Source organism: Oryctolagus cuniculus, chromosome 2 (assembly GCF_051225735.1).
Source record: "Oryctolagus cuniculus isolate XC-2025 breed Fujian yellow rabbit chromosome 2, ASM5122573v1, whole genome shotgun sequence".
NCBI lineage: Eukaryota > Metazoa > Chordata > Mammalia > Lagomorpha > Leporidae > Oryctolagus > Oryctolagus cuniculus.
Window position 1 is genome coordinate 66,518,400 of NC_142868.1, and position 21,854 is coordinate 66,540,253.

General features: G+C 47.1%; 1 protein-coding gene across 4 annotated transcripts in view; it reads right to left on the reverse strand.

Annotated features, from left to right (window-relative positions):
• IRF2 (interferon regulatory factor 2) overlaps positions 1-21,854 on the reverse strand; it is a 101,159-nt gene that overhangs the window by 78,586 nt on the left and 719 nt on the right. The window contains exons 1-2 of one of the 4 annotated variants that reach the window (XM_008250282.5): positions 21,666-21,818; positions 21,430-21,519 (exon numbers count right to left, since the gene is read on the reverse strand). The exons of 1 other annotated variant lie outside the window; for it this stretch is intronic. In XM_008250282.5, coding sequence (XP_008248504.1) covers positions 21,430-21,490 — 61 coding nt within the window. In that variant the 5' untranslated portion in view covers positions 21,491-21,519; positions 21,666-21,818. Of the gene's footprint in view, positions 1-21,235; positions 21,287-21,429; positions 21,520-21,665; positions 21,819-21,854 lie in introns of those variants that run through there. 2 more of the 4 variants (XM_002709493.6, XM_070068331.2) reach the window with 2 other exon arrangements.

The window sequence follows — 21,854 nt, forward strand, 5'->3', positions numbered from 1 at the left end:
GGCTGGCTCTCCAGAGCAAGGGCTGCCATTCCCCAGATGGCTCCAAGAACACTTGCCAAATTAGGCAGCTTCATCAAGAAGGGAAGGACCAGAGGTTTTGTCCCAGGAAAATCATTCTGCACTGATTCTACCTGAAGGATCATGAATGAGAGTGCAAGAAGAGGTCATACAGGGTCAGCGCTGTAGCATAGCAAGTACCGCAGCTGCCTGCAATGCCTGACATCCCCCAGGGGCACTGGATCAAGTCCCTGCTGCTCCATTCCAACTCAGCTCCCTGCTAATGCACCTAGGAAAGCAGTAGAGGACGGCCCAAGTCCTTGGGCCCCTGTACCCACACGGGGAGACACAAATGAAGCTCCTGGATCCTGGCTTTGGCCTGGCCCAGTCCTGGCCATTGTGGGGAGTGAACCAGTGGATGGAAGACCTCTCTCTCTCTGTAATTCTGACTTTCAAATAAATAAATAAAATCTTTTTAAAAATGACACTCTTGGACCCAGGAATGTTACTTCTAGGGACTGTTTCCCAAGTAGTTCAATCTTCTTTGTGAAATATGATTTATTTTAGGAGCCGTGTTGTGGTGTAGTGGTAAAGCTGCCGCCTGCAATGCTAGCATCCCATATGGGTGCTGGTTCAAATTCAAGCTGCTCTCCTTCCAATCCAGATCCCTGCTAATCTTCCTGGGAAAGCAGCAGAAGGGGGCACACAAGTACTTGGGTCCTTACACCCGTTTGGGAAACCTGTAAGAAGCTCCTGGCTTGTGGCTTTGTATGGGATCACCTCTAGCTGTTGTGGCCATTTGGGGAATGATCCAGCAGATGGAATATCTCTCTCTCTCTCTCTCTCTATTTCTCTCGCTCTCTCTGTAAACTCTGCCTTTCCAATAACTAATTTGGGCGGTAGGGTTTACAGAGAGAGGAAAAAAACAGAGAAAGGTCTTACTTCCAGAGGTTCATTCCCCAAATGGATGCAATGGCCAGAGCTGGTCTCCCACATGGGTGCAGAGGACCAAGGACTAGGGCCATTTTCCACTGCTTTCCCAGGCCATAGAGAGCTGGGTCAGAAGAGGAGCAGCCAGGACTCAAACTGGAGCCCATACGGGATGCCAGTGCTGCAGGCTCAGCCTACTATACCATGGTGCCAGCCCCATAAATCAATCTTTTTTTTTTTTTTTTTGACAGGCAGAGTGGACAGTGAGAGACAAAGAGAAAGGTCTTCCTTTTTGCCATTGGTTCACCCTCCAATGGCCGCCGCGGCCAGCGCGCTGCAGCCAGCGCACCGCGCTGATCCGAAGGCAGGAGCCAGGTGCTTCCTCCTGGTCTCCCATGCGGGTGCAGGGCCCAAGCACTTGGGCCATCCTCCACTGCACTCCTGGGCCATAGCAGAGAGCTGGCCTGGAAGAGGGGCAACCGGGACAGAATCAGTGCCCCAACCGGGACTAGAACCCAGTGTGCCGGCGCCGCAGGTGGAGGATTAGCCTATTGAGTCGCTGCGCCAGCCATAAATCAATCTTAAAAAGAACAAACCAAGAAACTACAATGACGGTCATTCAATCTGCTGTGAATACAAATGTGATATTCTCTTTTATAAAAAATAAATAAGGTGAGAAAACTCTGCGGAGCTGCATAGATAAATTATTTCCCAGTACCTCTAACTTCAGAAAATCTAATAGTATTTCCTTAATCCATCACCTTTTTACAGTATTTTCCACAAAAATTCATATAAAGAAATTAGGACCAAAAAGACTATATTAAAAATATTTTATAAATTTAAAAACAGGCTGGGACCATTGGGTGTGCTTGGCCCAGGATCCCAGCACCAAGATGGCATCAGCTTCTGCGATTCAGCAAAGCTGGAATCGCAGACAGATTTCACAGCATATGGACTTGAGCTCATACTGCATTTCCAAACCTTCTTCCATATGGGAAATGGGAAATGAAGCGACCCTGTTTTTCCCTTAATCAGCATGTCCTCCACACAATGCCTCTGCAGTGGGGGCGGGAAGCCATCTCTGACAGGCAGAGCCTTAACTTCTGGGAGTTATGCAAGGAGCTCCTTTGAGACTGTCCCTTTCTGGGGAACAAAAGGGTGGGAGTCCTTGAGACATCCACCAAAGTCAGCAACATGAAAGTCAAGGAAAGACTTTTTTTTAAATGATGCAGTCACTTTGTTTTGTTCTGTTTTGTTTTTTCATTTGACAGGTAGAGTTATAGACAGTGAGAGAGAAACAGAGAGAAAGGTCTTCCTTCCATTGGTTCACCCCCAAAAAGGCCTCAACGGCCAGTGCTGTGCTGACCCAAAGCCAGGAGCCAGGAGCCTCTTCCTGGTCTCCCATGCGGGTGCAGGGTCCCAAGCACTTGGGCCATCCTCCACTGCCCTCCTGGGCCACAGCAGAGAACTGGACTGGAGAGGAGCAACTGGGACGGAACCGGCGCCCATATGGGATGCCGGCACTGCAGGCGGAGGATTAATCTAGTGAGCCACGGTGCCGGCCCAAGGAAAGACTTTTTAGTCCTCGTGAATAACAGGGAGTAGCAGGAAGATCTTCTGGACTCACAATGGGGTCACATCCAGTAAACCCTTGCAGTGGAACATGCATTTAATACACCTAACCTACCAAACATGCATTTAATACACCTACACCCCAGCCTAGCACAGCCTGCCTTACACATGCTTGGAGGCTTACAGTGGTCCACATGTGGCCAAAGCCATCTAACACAAAGTCTGTTTCGTCATAAAGACCGGCTCATGTCATTTATGGAATACTTGTAGCCAAAAGCCCCTGGCCACACAGCACACTATGGAGTAGGGGCTCTTTCCCCTCCTCATCTCAGGGCTGGCTAGGAGCTGCCCAGCATCACAAAGGCAAAATGATCGAAATGCGAAATGCAAAACCCAGCTTCTACCCAATGCTTACTGCTTTCACACCGCAGTAAAGTCGAAATAGCATCATGTCGAACCACAGTAAATCGGGGACCATATGTTAAAATGTCAACAAGGTGGTGCGTGTAGGAAAAGGGCAGATGCTCAAGTGGATAATAGAAAGACTCACACAGAGAGAACTTAACCTTGAAATGTCAAGTAACAGAGATTCTTAGAAGGGCCAGGATACTGGAGCCTAGGAAAACCTACTTGCACAATAAGGTGGTGAAACTGCTACCATCTGATTTCAAATACGTCACTTGCTGGCTATCCTGAAGACCAGCGTTTTCCCTGAAGGCCACCTGCCCTGGAAAAGGCGGACTTTGAAGGGTGGTGTCTTTTCCCCTGGAGAATCAGTGATTCCCCCCTCTCTCCCCATCCACAAACTGATCCTGACCTCCTCCTCACAGCCACTTTTCCTCTGAGTCACCCCTCAATAGAAGTTACCTATTAGTTACTATTTATTATTTTTATCATAGAGACATCCAGTTCAACTCTTTATGTCAAAACCAGGTCAAGATCCAACATACAATTATAAACTTCTACTCCACAGTTTTTTCACCAGTCTGTTTCTATTCCCAGGATAAACTCCTGATTGCCAACGAATTTCAACTAAAAAAGAGACTGAAATCGCTACCCACTCTCACCACAGAAATAACCCCAAAGCAAGAATGTCTCTCCCTGTAAGGCACAGGATTTAAGTGTTTTTATGATACTTAACTGCCTCTCAACAATTTCCAAATGGCAGATAGAAGCTGGATCTGATATCCATTTTAGTGTCACCATTTCCCCCTCTCTGCCAGGACCACAATTTCTTTCTCCCTCTCTGTTGAAGCCTAGGACGGTGGAAGAGAGCTCAGGTAGGGTGTCAAGTACACCTGGATTTGAACCTCACCGCTCACAGCCTATAACTTCTCCAAACCAGTTTCCTCTACTCAAAACAAATCTCTTAACAACAACTTGGCAGAGCAACAGTGAGAAAAAAATAAAGGGTAACTTAAATTAGGAGGAAGTGTACAGGATGAGGTTACATTGGGCTCCCCTGTGACTTCCCCAAAGAAATGTCAAGCAGCAGAGTCAGTGCTTTCCCTAATAACAGAAGGGACAAAGCCGGATTATTCCGCAAGGAGCTAACTGGTATCCAGGGCCCGCTTCTGGAGCTGAAGCACATTAGCTAACTTTCCCAAACGGCTTATCACCTGCTCAAAATCCTCCAACGGCTCCACAGTGCCTAGTCAGTAAAATCTGGTCTCCTGGCCACCATAATTCACCCCCATCCCACCTCTCTAACCTCTTCTCCCACAGATTCCTTTGCCTTCCTAAAGAAACCAGGGTTCACAGCTCCATATCCTTGAAAACAGGCTTATCTCTGTGAAAAGTCCTTGTGGGCAGGAATGCCACCTGACTCGCCTTTGAACATCCTGAAACACGAAGCATGGTGCCTTGCACATGATACATATGGATCACTTATTGATAAAGGACAGGAATGCCTCCAGAGCACCTACAGAGGAGAGCGAGGCAATAACAACTGTACGTGGTGATGGGTCAACTTAGTATGAACAAGTGGCAAGGGGAACAAAGTGACTGCAAAGAGCATGCACCCTCAAAACAAATTTTTTTTACTGTTTTCATGACATTTTTGCAGGTGAATCACTAAGTGTTAGCAAATTTTTGAGTTATATTTTTTAAAGATTTACTTGTTTGAAAGGCCAAATAGTGATAGAGAGAGGGAGACAGAGAGAAAGAGATCTTCCATTTCCCTAAATGGTCACAATGGCTAGGGCTGGGCCAGGCCAAAGCTAGGAAGCCTAGATCTCCACTTGTTCTCCCACATGGGTGACAAGAGTCCAATCATTTGGGTCATCTTCCTCTGCTTTCCCAGGCACATTAGCAAGAAGCTGGATCGTAAGTGGAGCAGCCATGACTTGAATGGCACTCATAGGGGATGCCAGTGTCTCAGGCAGTAGCTTAACCCACTACACCCCAACAACCATCCCCCACTGAGTTACATTTATTCAACATTTCGTTCAATCAAACCTTACTGAGTCAAGCCCTACAAAAGGCCCTGTGGGGGAGCCAAGGATGAGGAAGACACCAGCATTGTCCTCAAGGAGCCTCCCCTGCAATGGTGGAAGCGGTGGATCAACCGTAAGACAAGGCATCGTGTCCTGAAGGTGCCGCCAGAGAAGCAAACAGGGATGAACAAGCTGGTGATGGCGCGTCTACACACCCAGCGCATCCGGGGATAACTGAACACGGGCATTTAAGATAACTGGTCCTTGGTTAAATCTCTGCATCGGCTCACCCCATCATTTAATTCACCTCCCAAGAACGTGCCCCTGCATTCCGCACAGGTAGACGTTCAGGAAGGAGTTTTACTGTACTACACACAGGAAGTCCAAGAGAGAGAGGATCTGAAAAACCCCAAAACAGAGGGCGCTTCTGCACAGACCTGAAAAGATAGGGATCCTCAGGTGCAAAGAAAAGAAAAACGATCCAAATGAGAGGAAGAACATGGCCAAGACAAAGTACTAGTACAGGGAGACGTTGCGTCACAGACAAAACAGCTGGATGTGGTGGAGAAGCAGCTGGAAGGCCTGACTGAGGCTGGTAGGTGACAGACAGCTGTTTGTCCTTGCGCCTTAATGAGAGTCCCCGTTGGCCGATGAGGGGAAACACCAACGTGCCTGATGTACTTTCCATCTGCTGTCTGGTCCTCCCTCCAGAAACACAGCACACGGACCCTGTCAGCTTCACTGCGCCACGGCAGGGCGTGTGTCTGGACAGCAAATAACCCAGAGAACCACGACATCGCTGCAACTGAATTCAACCAACCTGGACATAACTCATGAGTCCTGCTGCCCAGCCCTAGCAGGAACACTGCACTGCCCTCCAACACCTACAGTCAGCTCCGTCTAACGGGAGGGTAGACTGTGACGTACTGAAACAAACCAGAAACCTCCAGGGCCTTTGAATAAGACCTTTAAACCCCAACCCGACAGTGAAGTGGAGAGTCCAGCCAGTAACCAGTGAATGCTGTCCCGGCAACTCGTGGACCAAGGCTGGCAGAGCCTTGCCTTCATTCACACTGTGGTGGGCCAGTGGGAGGAGGGAACTTCAGCTGCATACGGCCAATTTGGCAGACTACCTCTGGCATCAGGAGTCTCTCTAGGTTCGACCTGAACCTGAGCTGTCCGCTCAGCTCCTCCCTGGTTTTCCGGGGGCACCAATCCAAGAACCTCAGGAAGAGCCCTTGTACTGGGCAGGAGGAGTCAATTCCTTCTTGGAATCAATAAAAAGACCCATTCTGAGAACGCCTGGCTGGGCCAGCACTGTGTCAGGGCGCCTGCCCTCCTCTTGGTTCTCTCATTTGGGTTTCTCACCTGATCTCCTCCTCACTTGAGTAATATAAACCTCTTCATAATCATTTCACTCTCTTAAATAAACTAAATCAAAATAAGCAAATTAGTACAAAAATATGTTTGTACCTATGCATCCCTTTTTCTTAGTATTTGAAAGTACCTAGGGGCCGGTGCTTGGTGCAGTGGGTAAAGCCGCTACCTGCAACGCTGGCATCCCATTTGGGGGCCTGTTGGGAGTCCCGGCTGTTCCACTTCCAATCCAGCTCCCTGCTAACACACCTTGGAAAGCAGAGGATGGTCCAAGTGCTTGGGCTCCTGGCTGTAGCCTGGCCCAGTTTAAGCCACTGTGGTAATGTGGAGAGTGAACCAGTAGATGGAAGCTCTCTCTCTCTGTCTCTCTCTCCCTCTCTCCCTCCATCCCTCTTCCCTTCTCTTGCTGTAACTCTTTCAAATAAGTAAATAAACCTAAAAAAAAAAAAATACGCATTAAGGTACCTCCAAGACAGGCTTGATTATTATTGTCCAAAGCACAATCGAGTGCTTTCTGCAACACCCACTGTGTCTAAGGACTACAGACGCACTCCCTGAATCCCCTCTCACACGTATCAGGTGCACAGCTGTGACACACAGCTGCTAACAGTCACAATCTATCATTTTCCGAAATGATAATAAGAGGGATGGGGAATGTTCCAGAACCTTAATAACCTTACCAAAAATAGCTGCTCTGTTCTCAAAACAAAGCTGTTCTTTACTAAGAAAGACAGGAACACACGCCCTGGAAAAGATACCTGCAGCTACCAGGAACTGGCCCTGGTGCTCCTCCCCGGATCTACTTGCTCCAGCGACAACAGAGTTCTCCATGGAACCAGGCGTGCTGAACCCTTTATGCCTGTGCTCTCGCTGTTCCTTCACCTCTAAGCGCCCTGCTCATCAACCTGCCACCAGCTGCCCCCGATCCCTCCTTCCAGAAGCTGGTGATGAAGCACATCCCAATTTCTTTAGTCTGGCCCCAGAGAGAGCGTGGCTCCTTCCTCAGCCTGTGCTCGCTTTGTTTCTATTCAGCCCGGATTTCATTCTCCCTGTTAGCGTGCACTCTTATGTACCTGCTGTCTTTCTACCTGAACAATCAATGCTTTGCGAACACAGGTCAGAAATGTGCAATACCACGTCTTCACACGCAGCTGTTCAAAACCGTCTGTTGACGGAATTCATTTCTCTGAGGGTTTCATTGAAAATTTTTGTCTGAAGAAAAAAAGAGTCTTCATTTTAATTTCATCACTATCACATTGGTTCTCGTGGTGTGAAACGAATGACTAATTTTAAGGGTGTTTTTGAACCTTCGCACAAAGCCTGCAAGGGAAGGAGAGTTTTCACAGCTCCTCTGACCCCTCTGCCTCATGCCAAACACAGAGATTCCGTCTCCTGCTCCCAACGACCTCCAACTCACTCTGCTCCTAACCCAAATGCTGCCCCGTCAGGCCCTGCTACTGCTACTCAGTGAAGACCAACTCTTCACAGGGATGGAGAGTTTTAATCTGAGCACAACACACAAACCAACCAACCAACAGTAAACTTCCTACCACACAATTCGGGTAGTTTACTGAACTTCTTCATCTACCACAGCGCTTGTAAGCAGAAATAAATGGGCTCTCTCTCTCTCTGTCACTAATTCACAATACACACACAATGCTTTTAATCAGCTTACTTAACAAAAGTTATCACAGCCATCATTGCCCCCCCAGCTCAAGTAGTAGCACTGAACCATTACTGAATGGATTACGTTTAAATTCTTTAGCTCTCAAATATTATTCCAAAGCTTTTATTTACATTTTCCCTGAAATACCACAGAAGTGATAAATCCTAGTTTTTTTTTTTTTCTTTTTTCATGAGTCTCAAGTAAGGAAATTACCCCATTCAAGCACTGTTACTCTCGTAACCAGAAATTTTAGGATTTAAATACAACAGGAAAAAAGGGTATTTAGTTCATAGTTCAACAAAATGCACAATGGTACTTTCAAAAGTTTGTGGAAAATGGAATTAAAAGATAAGTTTATGCTGGTGCAAAAAAAGTTTTGAAATTCATGCATGTAAGTTCTTTAACAGGTTCATAAAGATGAGTATTATGAGAAAAACTGCATGGATTTTAAAAATTTTTTGCATCAGACTAAACTTATCTTGAATTCCATTCTTCCAAGAATTTTTGAAGTATCCTCACACTACATCCTTAACCTGTTGGCAGAATCTGGAAGATGACTGGATTTCTCCAGCACAAAGAAATGAAGGGCAGACAATAATTGCTGGGAAACTTAGTTCTAGCACTCTACAAAAGGGTATGTAGTTCTATTTGATTTCAGTCAGCATTCCAGCATACCCGAATTCCCCAATGTGCGTTTTACCAGCTTTACAACATTTCAAAACGTTGAAGATGGTCTTGTGCCACATGCGCCACGTACTGTCACCACGTACTGTCACGAGGGAGAGGCTTGGTTAATCTGGCAGACCATACTAGCGTATCATTTTCAAAACCGCAGTAAGAATGACTTGATCCCACAGCTCAGCAACAAACAACTCAAAGACAGACAAAGGGCCTGAATAGACACTTCTGCCACAAGGATACACAAGTGACCAAGAATCACACGCACAAGAATGCTCAGCATCGTTGACTATTAGGGAAATGCACATCAAAACCATGAGATACCGCTTCACACCCAGTAGGATGGCTCTTACTTAAAACACATATCTGTGAGTAAGGGTGTAGAGAAAAAGGGGGTGAGAGTGTAAAAAGGTACAGGCACTCTGGAAAAAACTTCAGTGGTTCTTCAGAGTGTGGCACGTGGAATTACCAGCAATTGCTCCCGATTTAAATAATTGAAAGCAAGGGCTCAGAAAGAGGGTCTTAGACCAATATCCACAGCAGCAGTACCCACACTACCCAAATGCTAACAACTTCAGTGGCCACCAACAGAGGCATTGATAAACCATGTGGGAATAGTGTTCAGTCTTAAAGAGCAATGACGTTCTGGTGAACGCTACATCATAGATAAACCTGGAAAGCATTCTGCTAAGTGAAACAAGTCAGACAACAAAGGACAGGCACAATGGGATTCTACCTGCACAGGGCACGCGGAGTGGATAAATTCAGAGAGACAGAAAGCAGAGTGGTGGGGAACAGTCACTGTTTATGTATGGAGTTTCTTCTGCTCGAGATGATGGAAACGTTCTAGAAAAGGACAGCAGTGATGGCTGCATAACATTGTGACTGCTCTTAACTCCACTGAATTGCAGCTTTAAAGATGATTATAAGGCTAAACTGTGTTATGCAAACTTTACTACAATAGAAAAATGACTCAACATGCATTTATGAATTCACTGCTTGCTGTCACCATTTATTTCAGTCCTCTTGTGGATGATAATCATTGTCTAACTCCAGGCAACTGGATGTATTTGCTGTGGACACACACACACACATCTGCCAATTAAATAAAGGCTAATTCCTCTTCATGGTCCTGTCCTCTCACAGGAGAAAACCTCTCTTACCCAGGCAAGAGCCAGGTTCTCCCTGCACAACCCCCCAGGGCAAGGTTCATTAAGCACTCTGCCAGGTACAGTGTCTACCCTGGGGGAAAGAGAGGCAGAGTGGAGATAGCCATCAGGACTGAGCCACTGTGGCTTTCCGGAATGACAAGGGGCATTAGACAACAGCTCTCCACACCAAACTGAACATGGAAGACTGCTGGGGAACACCAACAGTAACAAAACATGTTGCTTTATGCCTATTTTACAATCTATTAAAATCAGCTTTTTAAAAATCAAAGGTGCACAGTTGGCCAAAAATCTGTCCCACTAGCACTGTGGCTTCCCCTGAGAACACCCTCATGGCCTATGAAAGCAAGAGTCGTAGGAAGGAATCACAGATCCCTAAAATCATCTTCGCCACTTGATTCTATTCTCTCCATTGGGATGAACTGGGCTACTAACCACACAAAATGCAGATCATCAACCCACCTAGCTAACTCAAGGCCAACCGTCTTTTCTTCCTTTCTACACCTCCCTCTTCATAGCAGAGGTAGGACTGAACAAAACACATGAGAAGGAATGATCCAAAGAGCTGACTGTTTCGGGGGAGCACCTGTCTCTACTGCAGCACCAAACTGCAAGCTAACTTTCCAGAAAAGCCCAGCGCAGCTGTGATGCGTGACAGGCACCTGTCTGAGAAACAGAGCCTCTGCTGCGATCTTTCTAATTCATTTGACTTCACAAATCGTAAGACCACACCCACACATGGAAGAGGCAGTTTACCAGCATTCCAAGTGGAGAGGGGAGTGGGGAGCCCCAGAACACCCCACATCCCTAGGTGTGCCCTCCCATTCTGCTCTCCTTTGAGGACCTCAACCCTAAAGGTCAGCTGAACAGTGCCCACGGATGGAGTTTTCCCATATGACCAAATCCCAGCATCCCAGAAAGAGTCAATAAAGATTTGCCTTCAGGATTATGATTTTAAAGTGAGATTATACTTTTCTATTTTTCTGTCAGTTGCAAATCCCCAAACCTACGAGAATTCACTTAAAACTAATCTACAGTGTTTTTATTGGAAGAAGGCAATCGGGAAAGCTCTGACCCACTGAGCAGCTGGGAATTTTGCTGCTGAAGGTTTGGTTTAGTCTTTATTTTTCTAGCTGCTGGCCCTGCTAACATGATTCTGTGAAGGTTGCATTTAATCTTGTAGAGAAAAGCCACCTAAGCAGTTCTTAGGTAGGCTTCAGTAAAAACAAATTGCCTTGGTTCTGTGGATAAGTCTGTTGCTTCAACCTAGCAATTACAGTCACAGAGAACAAACAAGGGCAACTGTGAAATACTGTACTTGATTTCAAAAGAATTTTACTGCATATGTTTTATGGGTTGAAAGTGTTTGCTAATAGCAAAATTACTATTAATAAGGAACCCACATAGAAAGTAACAGCTCCTAAAAACCATGTCTTCAGTTTACCACCAGATATAGCTTATTTAAATGGAGGAGGAAGTATTAGGATCCTTGTTGGAAATTGTCAAAGGAATGCACAGCAAACATTTTTTTAAAGGTCTGGGTACAAGGGAGAAACACTAAAAATGTTTCGCTTTCTGGGTGTTGAATCCTAATATAATGTGACAAATCCTAGTGCAAAGTGACAAGCTCCAATGTTTATGTGCTATATATACCAGCAGGTTTCTCACATAAAGCAGATCCATGCCACTCCACCTGAGCTGGGACTCAGCCTTACAAGCTAACCTTTGCTTTACAGCTGAAAGTCAAATAAACAAATATTTACCCAGTTATTACTGCTGCCTATCAAGTCCTGGTGGGGAAAGCAAAGAACCAACAGAATCCCAGCTCTCAAATACCTTACCACACAGGTGACAGAAATGGAAAAACCCAAGTTAACTAATGATTTTCCTAGCAGTCTGAGAGGCTAGAAAACATCTCTCCAGATGGGCAGGGCTACCAGCCACACAAATGGCACAGCCAACGTGCTGCTTCCGTAAAAATTCAGCACACTTGGTTGTTTTAGGCTGAAGAAATCAGGTGTGGTTTGTGGAGAGAGACACAAGGAGATGCAAGACAACTGCTCTGACTCGACCTCCCTTCAGTTCTTTTAAGTTGAGTCCCTGTATGAAGACTTTCCCTGCAGTTCTCTTCCTGCGTGGTTTCATTTCCCAATCCTGCATCAACTAATATGGCGGCCACCAGACACATGTGTCTATGGAGCACAAGAAAGATGATGACGCTGAGCTAAGCCATGCTGTCAAGGCCCCAGTAAGAATCTGAATCTCAAGGACTCAGTATGAAGCAACAATGTCAAATATCTCATTAGTATTTGTTTAAAGATTTATTTATTTGAAAGGCAGAGAAAGAGAGAGAGGAGCTTCCATTTGCTGCTTTACTCCCCAGATGACCACAATGGCAGGGGCTAGGTCAGGCTGCAGCCAGGAGCCTGGAACTCTATCCGGTTCTCCCACATGGGTGGCAGGGGCCCAAGCACTTGGGCCATCTTCTGCTGCTTTCCCAGGCGCATTAGCAGGAAGCTGGATAGGAAGTGGAGCAGCCCAGGCCTCTACAGGTGACGGCTTAATCCACTGGTCCACCAGACCCACTCTCATTAGTATTTTCATACAATATATTAAAATAATAATATATTGGATACATTAAATGAAATATGCTACTAAAATTAATTTCGCCTGCTTTTTACTTTTCTAATGTGGCTACTAGAAAATTAAAGGTATACAGGTGAGTCACATATTTGTGTTGGACAATATTGTCCTAATCAATACTCTTCTTTATGACTGTGCTTCCACATTTGACCTATGAACTTATAAGAACTACACCCAACCCTTGTTACCTATCAGTCCAAGAATGTCTCCATATTCATCCAGGGAACAAAACTCTTCTAGTATTGTTTTCCAGATAAAAACTACAGATTTGGAGTCTTATTCAATTGCAAATTCAGAGGTTACACGGATTAAGTCATTCTCCAACATGGTAGGTGTGGGAGAAAAATAAAACTTGCCCTGGCATCCAGAGACATGGAAATAAATATCACAAAAAAAAAAAAAAGGGAATGCATTGGACATAACAACAGAGAACGTTTGCTGTCACCTTCCTTACATTTCTCTCTTCATATACCATGGAAATGAGACTGGTAGCCTTTTTTCTAAATTAATTGCTCTTATCCAAGAAAATATTAAAACCTCTTATCTCTTCAAAAGGACCAAATTGTTACAGCCCAGATGAGGGCCACTAGCTACATTCCCAGGTGCTAGAAAAATCTTATCCCCTTGGATGTTTATATTTCAAAAGGGACGAAGGTCAGACCTTGGAGACATCCCTAGGTTGTTCTGGAAGGCTGGGATGAGATCCCTGGATCCTTTCCATCCCAACACTACAGAGCTAAGTTTCTGTCTTTGTTTTTTTTCTCTCACCCATATGGGTAAGGGAGGGGGACAATTGCCCTGCAAAGTGTAGCCCACAGCCGGGGTCCACCTGTTTTCACAGCGTACAGGTGCGCAATGCGGCAGCCTCACCCTGGCAGCTGATCTGGTTGTGAACTTTGCTCCTCCCCTGTTGCTCTGGGCTCTGCAGTTCTCTTATTTGGGGGGTGTGTAATGGCCATCTCAGGCCCTTCACAGTTCTTGGCAAAGCAAGCAGAGCCCAAGCTCACCATGGAGCCACCAATCCAGAGTCTTCAACTCTTTTTTTTATTTATTTGAAAGTCAGAATTACACACAGAGAGAGGAGAGGCAGAGAGAGAGAGAAGTCTTCCATCTGATGGTTCACTCCCCAATTGGCCACAACGGCCAGAGCCGTGCCAATCCGAAGTCAGGAGCCAGAAGCTTCTTCCAGGACTCCCATGTGGGTGCAGGGGCCCAAGGACTTGGGCCATCTTCTACTGCTTTCTCGGGCTATAGCAGAGAGCTGGATGGGAAGAGGAGCAGCTGGGACTAGAACCGGTGCCCATATGGGATGCTGGCACTTCAGGCCAGGGCATTAACCCGCTGTGCCACAGCGCCGGCCCCAGAGAGTCTTCAACTCTTAAGAGCTGCACCAGGACAATAGTGCTGACCAAGGAAACCCTGATTCTACAGCCTGGTGCCAATGGCTGAGTCCACGCTGGACACCCTCAAGGCAACACTGAAATTGCTTTTCCTAACCTTGTATTTACAGCTGCCTTGAAAATACCTTTCTGGTGACAAGAGTCATCACACCCGTTGTCTTAAATTTGGAAAAAACAAAAGTGTTTCAGAAGAAATAAAAAATAAAAATCCACACTCCCACCAACAAAATGCTATGATTTCTTCCAGTTTTGTTTCAGTCTTGATAAACAAATACACACACACGTTTTTTAAATAAACTTAGAAGACAATTTACTCTTTGCCCCCACCCAAGCAACATATATCATCACCATATTCCCATAATTAAATGCTACTCAAACACATGAATTATATAAACTACCGATACCCTGTCTGGATGTGCCATAATTCATTTAAATGCATTCCTATTGCTGGGTAGTTAGGTTGTTTCCAAGTTTTCACATAACAAAGCTAATTCAATCAACATCCCTGTCTATAAATCTTTGTTTGCATCTCTGGCTACTGCAGGTAAATGGGTTCCTGGAAGCAAAATTACCAAGTTGAATTCCAGAAATTTTATTTTGATTCACAATCCCAATACAACACACAGCGTGGAATCCGCAGCTGTGGCACTCACTGCTCAGTTCTGACTTGGACCACCCGTTCTTTAGGGAAGCCCAGTACTGGCCCATCCACTGTGCTGAGTCCACCTCTACCTCCCAGGACCTGACACACATGAAGAGCACTAAGGAAGACAGCAAGGGGGACAGGAGGGAGCCCCGAAAGCGCTGCGGCAGTATTTCTGATAAATGTTATCCACAGGTCTCTTTCTCTACAGGTTCACAGTTGCCTGAAAGGCAATTTCAGATTGAGTCTGGGGTCTCACACAGTGTGAATGAATGCCCCTTCCCCAAAGTGTATACCCTGGTGGACCACCGAGGTTGTGTAAAGCCAGGATAAAAAGGTCTAACTACAAAGCCAAAAGGTCTAGCTACAAAGTCAAAAGGTGATGCTCTTCTAGTACTTCAAGGGGTCCTTGCGCTACACCTCATTAACTACCAACCTGCTCCCTCCACTTCCAAAACTCCACCAGGGACATTTGCAGAGACAGAAAAATCTACCTGTTTGATCACTGCTTTTTTCTCTCCCACTCAAGAATTATACAGGCTGTATTCTGCTCGCCACCTGGATTTCTCGTTTCATCATTCATCTCTAACTCCCATCTTCCAACACACTCCTACTCATCCTCCCTCATGCCAACATCATTGCACCCCAACACCATTTCTAGGTGTTAGGACAGTCTCTGCTCACCACTAATTTTTCTCATCTGCTTCAAATAAATCTAGGGCAAGGAAAATAACAACAAAAACAAAAATTCAAAAATGACATATTACATATTGCTTGAAACACAGCAATTAGTATGCAGTTTCTTCTCACTTAAAATGGCAGCCTCATGAGATGGCAAAGTCAACAGGATTTTAAGCTTATGGGACTAGTACGCCATATTCTATCCACAAAGTACTCTGGATCCTCCAAAAACCTAGCATTCTTGAGTGCAGTAAGGACAAATGCAAATGTAAGCTCATCTTTCCTTTGATCCCATTAAGTGTGCAAGTATCAAATGCTGTTACACAGACAGCAACAGATTACATGGCATGCCTGCAAAGAAATTTTTTATGAAAATCACATAGTAAGTAGTTAGCACTCAGCAATGGTTAACGAAAACTGGACAGGCTTTCAGCTCATAAAATTCTAAATTAAGATATTTTGTTGAACTCAATTGGTCATGCCCTTGAGATAAAAATGTTTAAAATTCATCATCAAAAAAAGAACCACATAACCCTCTTGTTTCTCACATGGAGACATTCTTTGCACAACTCTAGTCCTTGCTTATCGGAGCTGAATACTAAACTGATACAGGGAACAATAAGCCGAAGCAGAAACAGAGCACCACCAAAAACCCCCTAACTCTCCATGGCCTTCCTGGACAAAGACACAAACTCACAAAACCAACTCCTTCTTGCCTCCACCACCTGGAAAATTCAAAGTATCACAACTACAACATGAACACCATTTTGTATGACAAGGTCAACACAGGCAGAGCCAGCAGAGGAGGATCACAGGCCTCCTTCAGCATGCTGTTAAAAATGTGGGGACAGCTTCTGTCTGCTCGCTTGCCTGTGCTGCCCGGCCTCTGGGCTGAGGAGAAGATCAAAGAGTTGGTATTGGCAGGAGATCATTGATTCAGGGGTTCTTGTCATTATCTCTGGCCCCTGCACCTGAGAGGCTGGAGATCTGGCTGCTGCAGCACGCAGTGGTGAGTAAGAGGGCCACTGTGAGGGCGACAGGGGCAAGGAGTGGAAGGGGCTGCAGCCAGTCTCCCTGCCTGGTTTCTAAAAAGCTCCCTCCTTGAAGACCACTTTGATAATACACGTATGTCCCATCCCCTAAGGGTGACACAACTATAGTCCCATTTCACAGATGTGAAAACATGGTCCTAAAGGGGAAGAAGTGATTGGAGACTTTTAAAAAAAGTCTCCAAGTTCATGCACTTTGCACTACACAGCCTTGTTCATAGCTGGCTATCAACAAACACTGAATAAATAAAGAACAGCAAATTGGCTGTGTTCATTTACCAAAATAATTGCATGAATGACATCTATTATTAGCAATAACAATATTGATTCAAAATTATTGCATTGGTTCCCTGGGTAATCAGAACTTGCAGTTACTGATGGAGTATCCTCAGGAAGCCTAACAAGACTGTCAGGTTATCTAACATACAAGGTGGAAAATGGAATTAAAGATGCTTATCTGAAAGCAAAAAAAATGTTCAAAATCCACGTGTAACTTTTTCACAATGCATAGTTTTCTGAATTCTTTGACAATGTCTGTAAGCATGGACTTCAAAAAAATTTTCTGCACAAAAATAAAAGTTGTGCTTAATTTCATTTGTCATGAATGTTTTGAAGACCCCTCCTAATGCTGCCCAGGCCGTCCAGCAGGACAAGCTTCTCCACTTTTGGCTGCAATGAAATTAACTAGAGTTGATGATACTAGTCTTCTCCAGTCAATCAGTTCTGAACAGAAGTCATATGCATTTGAGCAATTAAAGATAGGCTTGCAGCGTCTTCCCAATAAACATGATCTAGTTTCAGCAAGTTGGTCAAAAGATAGAGCTTGAAGGGGCTGGTGCTGTGCTGTAGTGGTTGGGTCACTGCCTGTAATGCCAGCATCCCGTATGGGCACCGGTTTGGGTCTGGGTTGCTCCACTTCTGATCCAGCTCTCTGCTATGGCCTGGGAAAGCAGTAGAAGATGGTCCAGGTTCTTGGGCCCCTGCACCCACATGGGAGATGCAGAAGTTCCTGGCTCCTGGCTTCAGATCCGCGCAGTTCCAGCTGTTGCGGCCATCTGGGGAGCGAACCAGCGGATAGAAGATCTCTCTATATCTCTCTGCCTCTGCTTCTGTAGCTCTGCCTTTCAGATAAATAAATCAATCTTTAAAAATTAAAAAAAATATATATGGAGCCTGGGAGGGAGAACCTCATGTTATAGGGTCCCCGCAGACAAAAAGCTAGAGGCTACACAGCTGCTCTCATTCTGAATCCAGAGAGGCCCTGAGCGCCCCACACCAGGCACCTGTGGGCTGCATTTCCTGGTTGTGTGTTCCCCTTGGTGCTTTATAGAAGACACACACTGTCTTCAGGGTTAAATTCGGACCCTCTACATACATTGTCATTCTGAGCTGCCAAATGGGGGTTTCACCAAACCAGCTACTCCCAACCAGCAGAGCCCGACTCCGACTCAGCCCATTGGTCATTAAGCTGACACTACACTCAATATCACTCACATTCAGGCCTTTAAAAGTAAGGCAGACAGAGGCGGAAGTCCTGACCTCCAACCCCTGTGTGAGAAGGATGAAAAGGATGAAAAGAAACCTTTTTATTACTTGTAATCACTGCTGTTTCACAGCACTTTTAGTTATTATTTTGTGCATTTTTATGCTTTGTTATATGGTTCTATTAATTTTATCATATGCTAGTACATATTTTTCACCTGTATAGTGTTACAAATACACTGTTGGGCAAACAGTGAGTATGCCACACATGCTGGTAAACCAGTTCCCCTGTTATACTTGGTTCAGCAAAAACAACATAGTATGCTCTAGCTGACTACTGAAATCGGCTAAGGGCATATCTGTACTGACAGATAATGAACTGAGGAGTCTGATACAACGGTGAAGAAGATTCCGAATAAAACACAGGGTCTGGGATTTTTTTCATCTGATATAGGGAAGGAAAATACATTGGTCCAATCACTGCTAGTTCCATATCAATTAGTCACCATGGATACCACCTAACTTTTCTTCTGATGGGAAAAAATTCACTGACAATAATTTAATTGCTTAGTATTGTCTTAATAGTTCACATAACATAGTTACAGCCCTGTTTAGTTCCTTATCACTATATACATATCCTCAGAAGTCAAATCCTTTCTTGAAAATCCCTGCTCACCGGAAATTCTGAGACAAAGTGTTCACTCCAGTTGTGGTACCCTTAGCTTTTCCACTGTCACAGAATCTGATGTTTTCAACATGTATGCCTTACACATGTGCAGACTGCTGTAACTAACAGTGTCTGAACTGTGTCCCTACACAGCCCTATGACACACTTCAGTAACATTACCTTTCATAAAACCAACTCCCAAAGGTGATGTCTATATTTAGTCTTTATTTATTGTCAGCTCACCAACTAGAATGCAAGCTACCCTAGAGGATAAACACGATGTGTGTCTTGTTCTCAGCTCAATCCAGAGCCTACCACTGTGTCTGACACACAGTCCAAATCCTTCAAGTATGTATGAAATGTAGGAGTAAATTCTCTGGTTTACTTTAAGACCTTTTGCTCTGAAACAGATACCCCATTCAGAGTTCAGTGGTCTGTTCACTATCCAAAGGAAATTATCTGAAAATGCTCTAAAAACAACAGATCGCACACTAGGTAATGCAAGGAAAAGAAATACAATGTCCTCGTGAAAACCGAGGCACATCAGATGTTGAAAATCTAAAGCCTCAAATTTTCCACTACTGAGTCTAAACATCTTTAGCACTGGTATATTAAATATTTGCCTAATAAAGTATTTCAGAGAGCAGGGTAAGAGAAAAATTAGGGCCACAGCTCCTAGAGCTGTCAGTTCTTGACGGCAACCATTTGTTTGCCATAATTTGCTTCCAGACCCTTCCTTTTGATGAAGATGACATTGTACAGGTAAGTCTGAAATATGTGGAACTGTCTCTAAGTTTTGAAGGTCAACAGGAAAAATACGACTCCTTGAGAATGAAATATGTACGTGTTTAATTTAAAGAAGCAGTTACAACTCATAACAATGCATGAGAATTCTCCCATCCAAGAGGCCAAAATCTCATTCCTACCCAACAGGCTGTTATAAATTATAATCATTCGCTAATTACAGTGAAATTCTGGACTTTGCCACACTAATCAATAGATGTTCCAAGGTCACAATCTAAAGGTGTCAGTTGAAATGCTAAAAATTCCATCTACTGAGGTTTCCTTAGGGAAGACACAAAGTTTTCCCAGGATTTTTTAGATTTCTATTTTTTCTCCTTCCCCCCGCCAACCCCATGAATGAAGGGATCATTCCGGGAAAATCAGGGCCCCCTGAATCTGTGCGTGTGATGAAGTCCAACGGGATCGCCGCTGGGGCCCTGGCAATGGAGCAGGCATCTGTCTAACATCAAGACCATCCGCCCCTGTGTCTGATACCAGACCCCTGTCTGCACCTGCCCTGGAGCACCAAAATGTGCAGGCTGCCAAGTGCAAGGGGTGCCCGCAGTGCATCTGAAAACCAATCAACGTCTGCACGCAGGACTGCAACCCCGATGATTCCTGAAAATCCACAACAGGAAACGTAAGTATCCTCCACCCTCCCTGGCCATTCATCAAAAGCAGACCGAATCACAGCCACGGGGCGGCCACGGGCAGAAGGCAAAGGCCGGCACTTTTCCTCGTTTTAGAAGGGCTGCATTTTCTAATTCCACAGCCAAGGACGGGAAGGAGAAGGCTGAAGACCGCGGAGCGGGCAGTAAGCCCCCAAGTTTCAAACACCGTGGGGTTAGCAGCCAGGGAGAGCTACCGCGCTACATACACAGTCGGCCCGGCGGGTCCTGCCTACGCCGGCCGCCCCCGGCGCCCCAGCGGTGCCCAAACACGCGGCTCACGCCCCGGTCGGGCGGCCAGCCTCCGTCCCTTTCCCCCCTTCCGAGGGGACACGCGGGTAAGGGTGGCAAACGCACCGGGGCCAGCGGGTGCTGCCGCCGCGTTCCGGGGAGGGCGGGAGTTGCCAGCGACACCCTGTGAACTTGGACAGGCTCCCCGGGCCCCCGGCGGGTGCCAGCCCCCGGACCGTGCCGCCGGGAGCGGCCGGGCGCCGCGATTGGCTGCAGCCGGCATCGCTCGGTGGGCGAGCCGGGGCGGGCGAGGCGGAGAGGAAGTGGCGGCCGCGGCTTTGCACCAACCATGTTCGGCCGGCGGGCGAGTGTCACCCGGCGCCCACAGCGGGGTCGGAGGGCGCGGGGCGGGCATTCCCGTCCCCACCCCGCCGCCGCCCCGCGCCCCAAGCCCCCCTCTGGGGGGACGCCGGCCCTCGCGCCTGCCCTCCCGGGCGCCGCTCGGTCCCCGGAGGCTCCCTGCCCCCACCTCGCCCGCTCCGTAGCCGAGGCGGGTCAGGCCCAGCGCGCGAGGCCGGCCGGGGGCGCCGGCGGGGACCCGGAGGCGCCCGGCGCTAGGCCGCGGCCGGGGCAGATGACCCGTCCGCGCGGCGCCCTCCCGAGACGCGCCGCCTGAGCCCCTCGCGCGCCGGGACAAGTGCAACGACAAAGCCCCCGGGCCAGGCCGGGCGCTGGCCGGCGGGAAGGAGGACGCGGCGTCCCTCCAGAGTGGCGGCGGCCCAGCCCCCAGGAAGCCCGGCGCGTCGGCCAGGCCCGGCGCCCAGCCTCGCGCTCCGAGCCCGCTCCGGACGCTGCCACCCGACGCCCGCGACCCTGCCCGGTGCCGGGCGGGTGGGCGAGCCCCCAGGCTCAGCCGCGGGGCGCCCCTTCAAGTTTGCTGTCGCCGGGGCGCGGGCAGCTGGCGGACGGCGGGTGCCCGCTTATTTACACTGGCGGCTGCCGCGGGAGAGGCGCCGCCGCCGGCACCGAGGAGGACCTGCTCCCCGCCTTCGGGTCTGCTGGCGGCCGCGGCTTGTAAACACACATACACGCACACGCAGACAGGACAGTTTTGGTTTTAAATGAGGCCCTGCTCCAGCGGACCCGCACCCCGACACACGACACCTGAGGTACGGAATCACACAGAACAGCTCTGTGTCCATGGAACCACTTCTTCGCATCTGCAAATCCAAAAGTGAAATTAAACCTCCACCAACCTCCTCCTCCTCCCTCTCTACCTCCTCCTCCTCCTCCACCTCCTCCTCCTCCTCCTTGCAGCCTCAGCAGCCCCAGTAGCAACAGCAGCAGAACAGCCGAACCTGCTTCCCCTAAAACCAGATGATCCATAATTGCGCCGAGTGATCCTCCACAAACCGGCATTAATTTTTAGGAACCCCGGCATTTTCCGTCTGCAAAACATCGTGTCAAAAGCATCAGGACACGCACACGCAAACGCACAGCCCCCACCCCCGGCCCCGTCAACAAGCCCTCGAGAGAAAACACACGCACCGTCACAACTATTATTTGGCCAAAAAAAAAAAAAAAAAAATGTTACCTTCTCCGTGTGCTTTTTCACGCTAGCCGTGCAATCCCGCAAGGGCTAAGTGTTGCTAGGGTGTGGGAAATGGAAACGAAAGCCCGTCAGTTGAATAATCGCGGGAGCAAAACTAAAAGTTACTCCCCGGCTGGCCTGAGAACAGTCCAGATCGAAAGCAAAACAAGGAGAGGAAACTGCGAAGCGCCG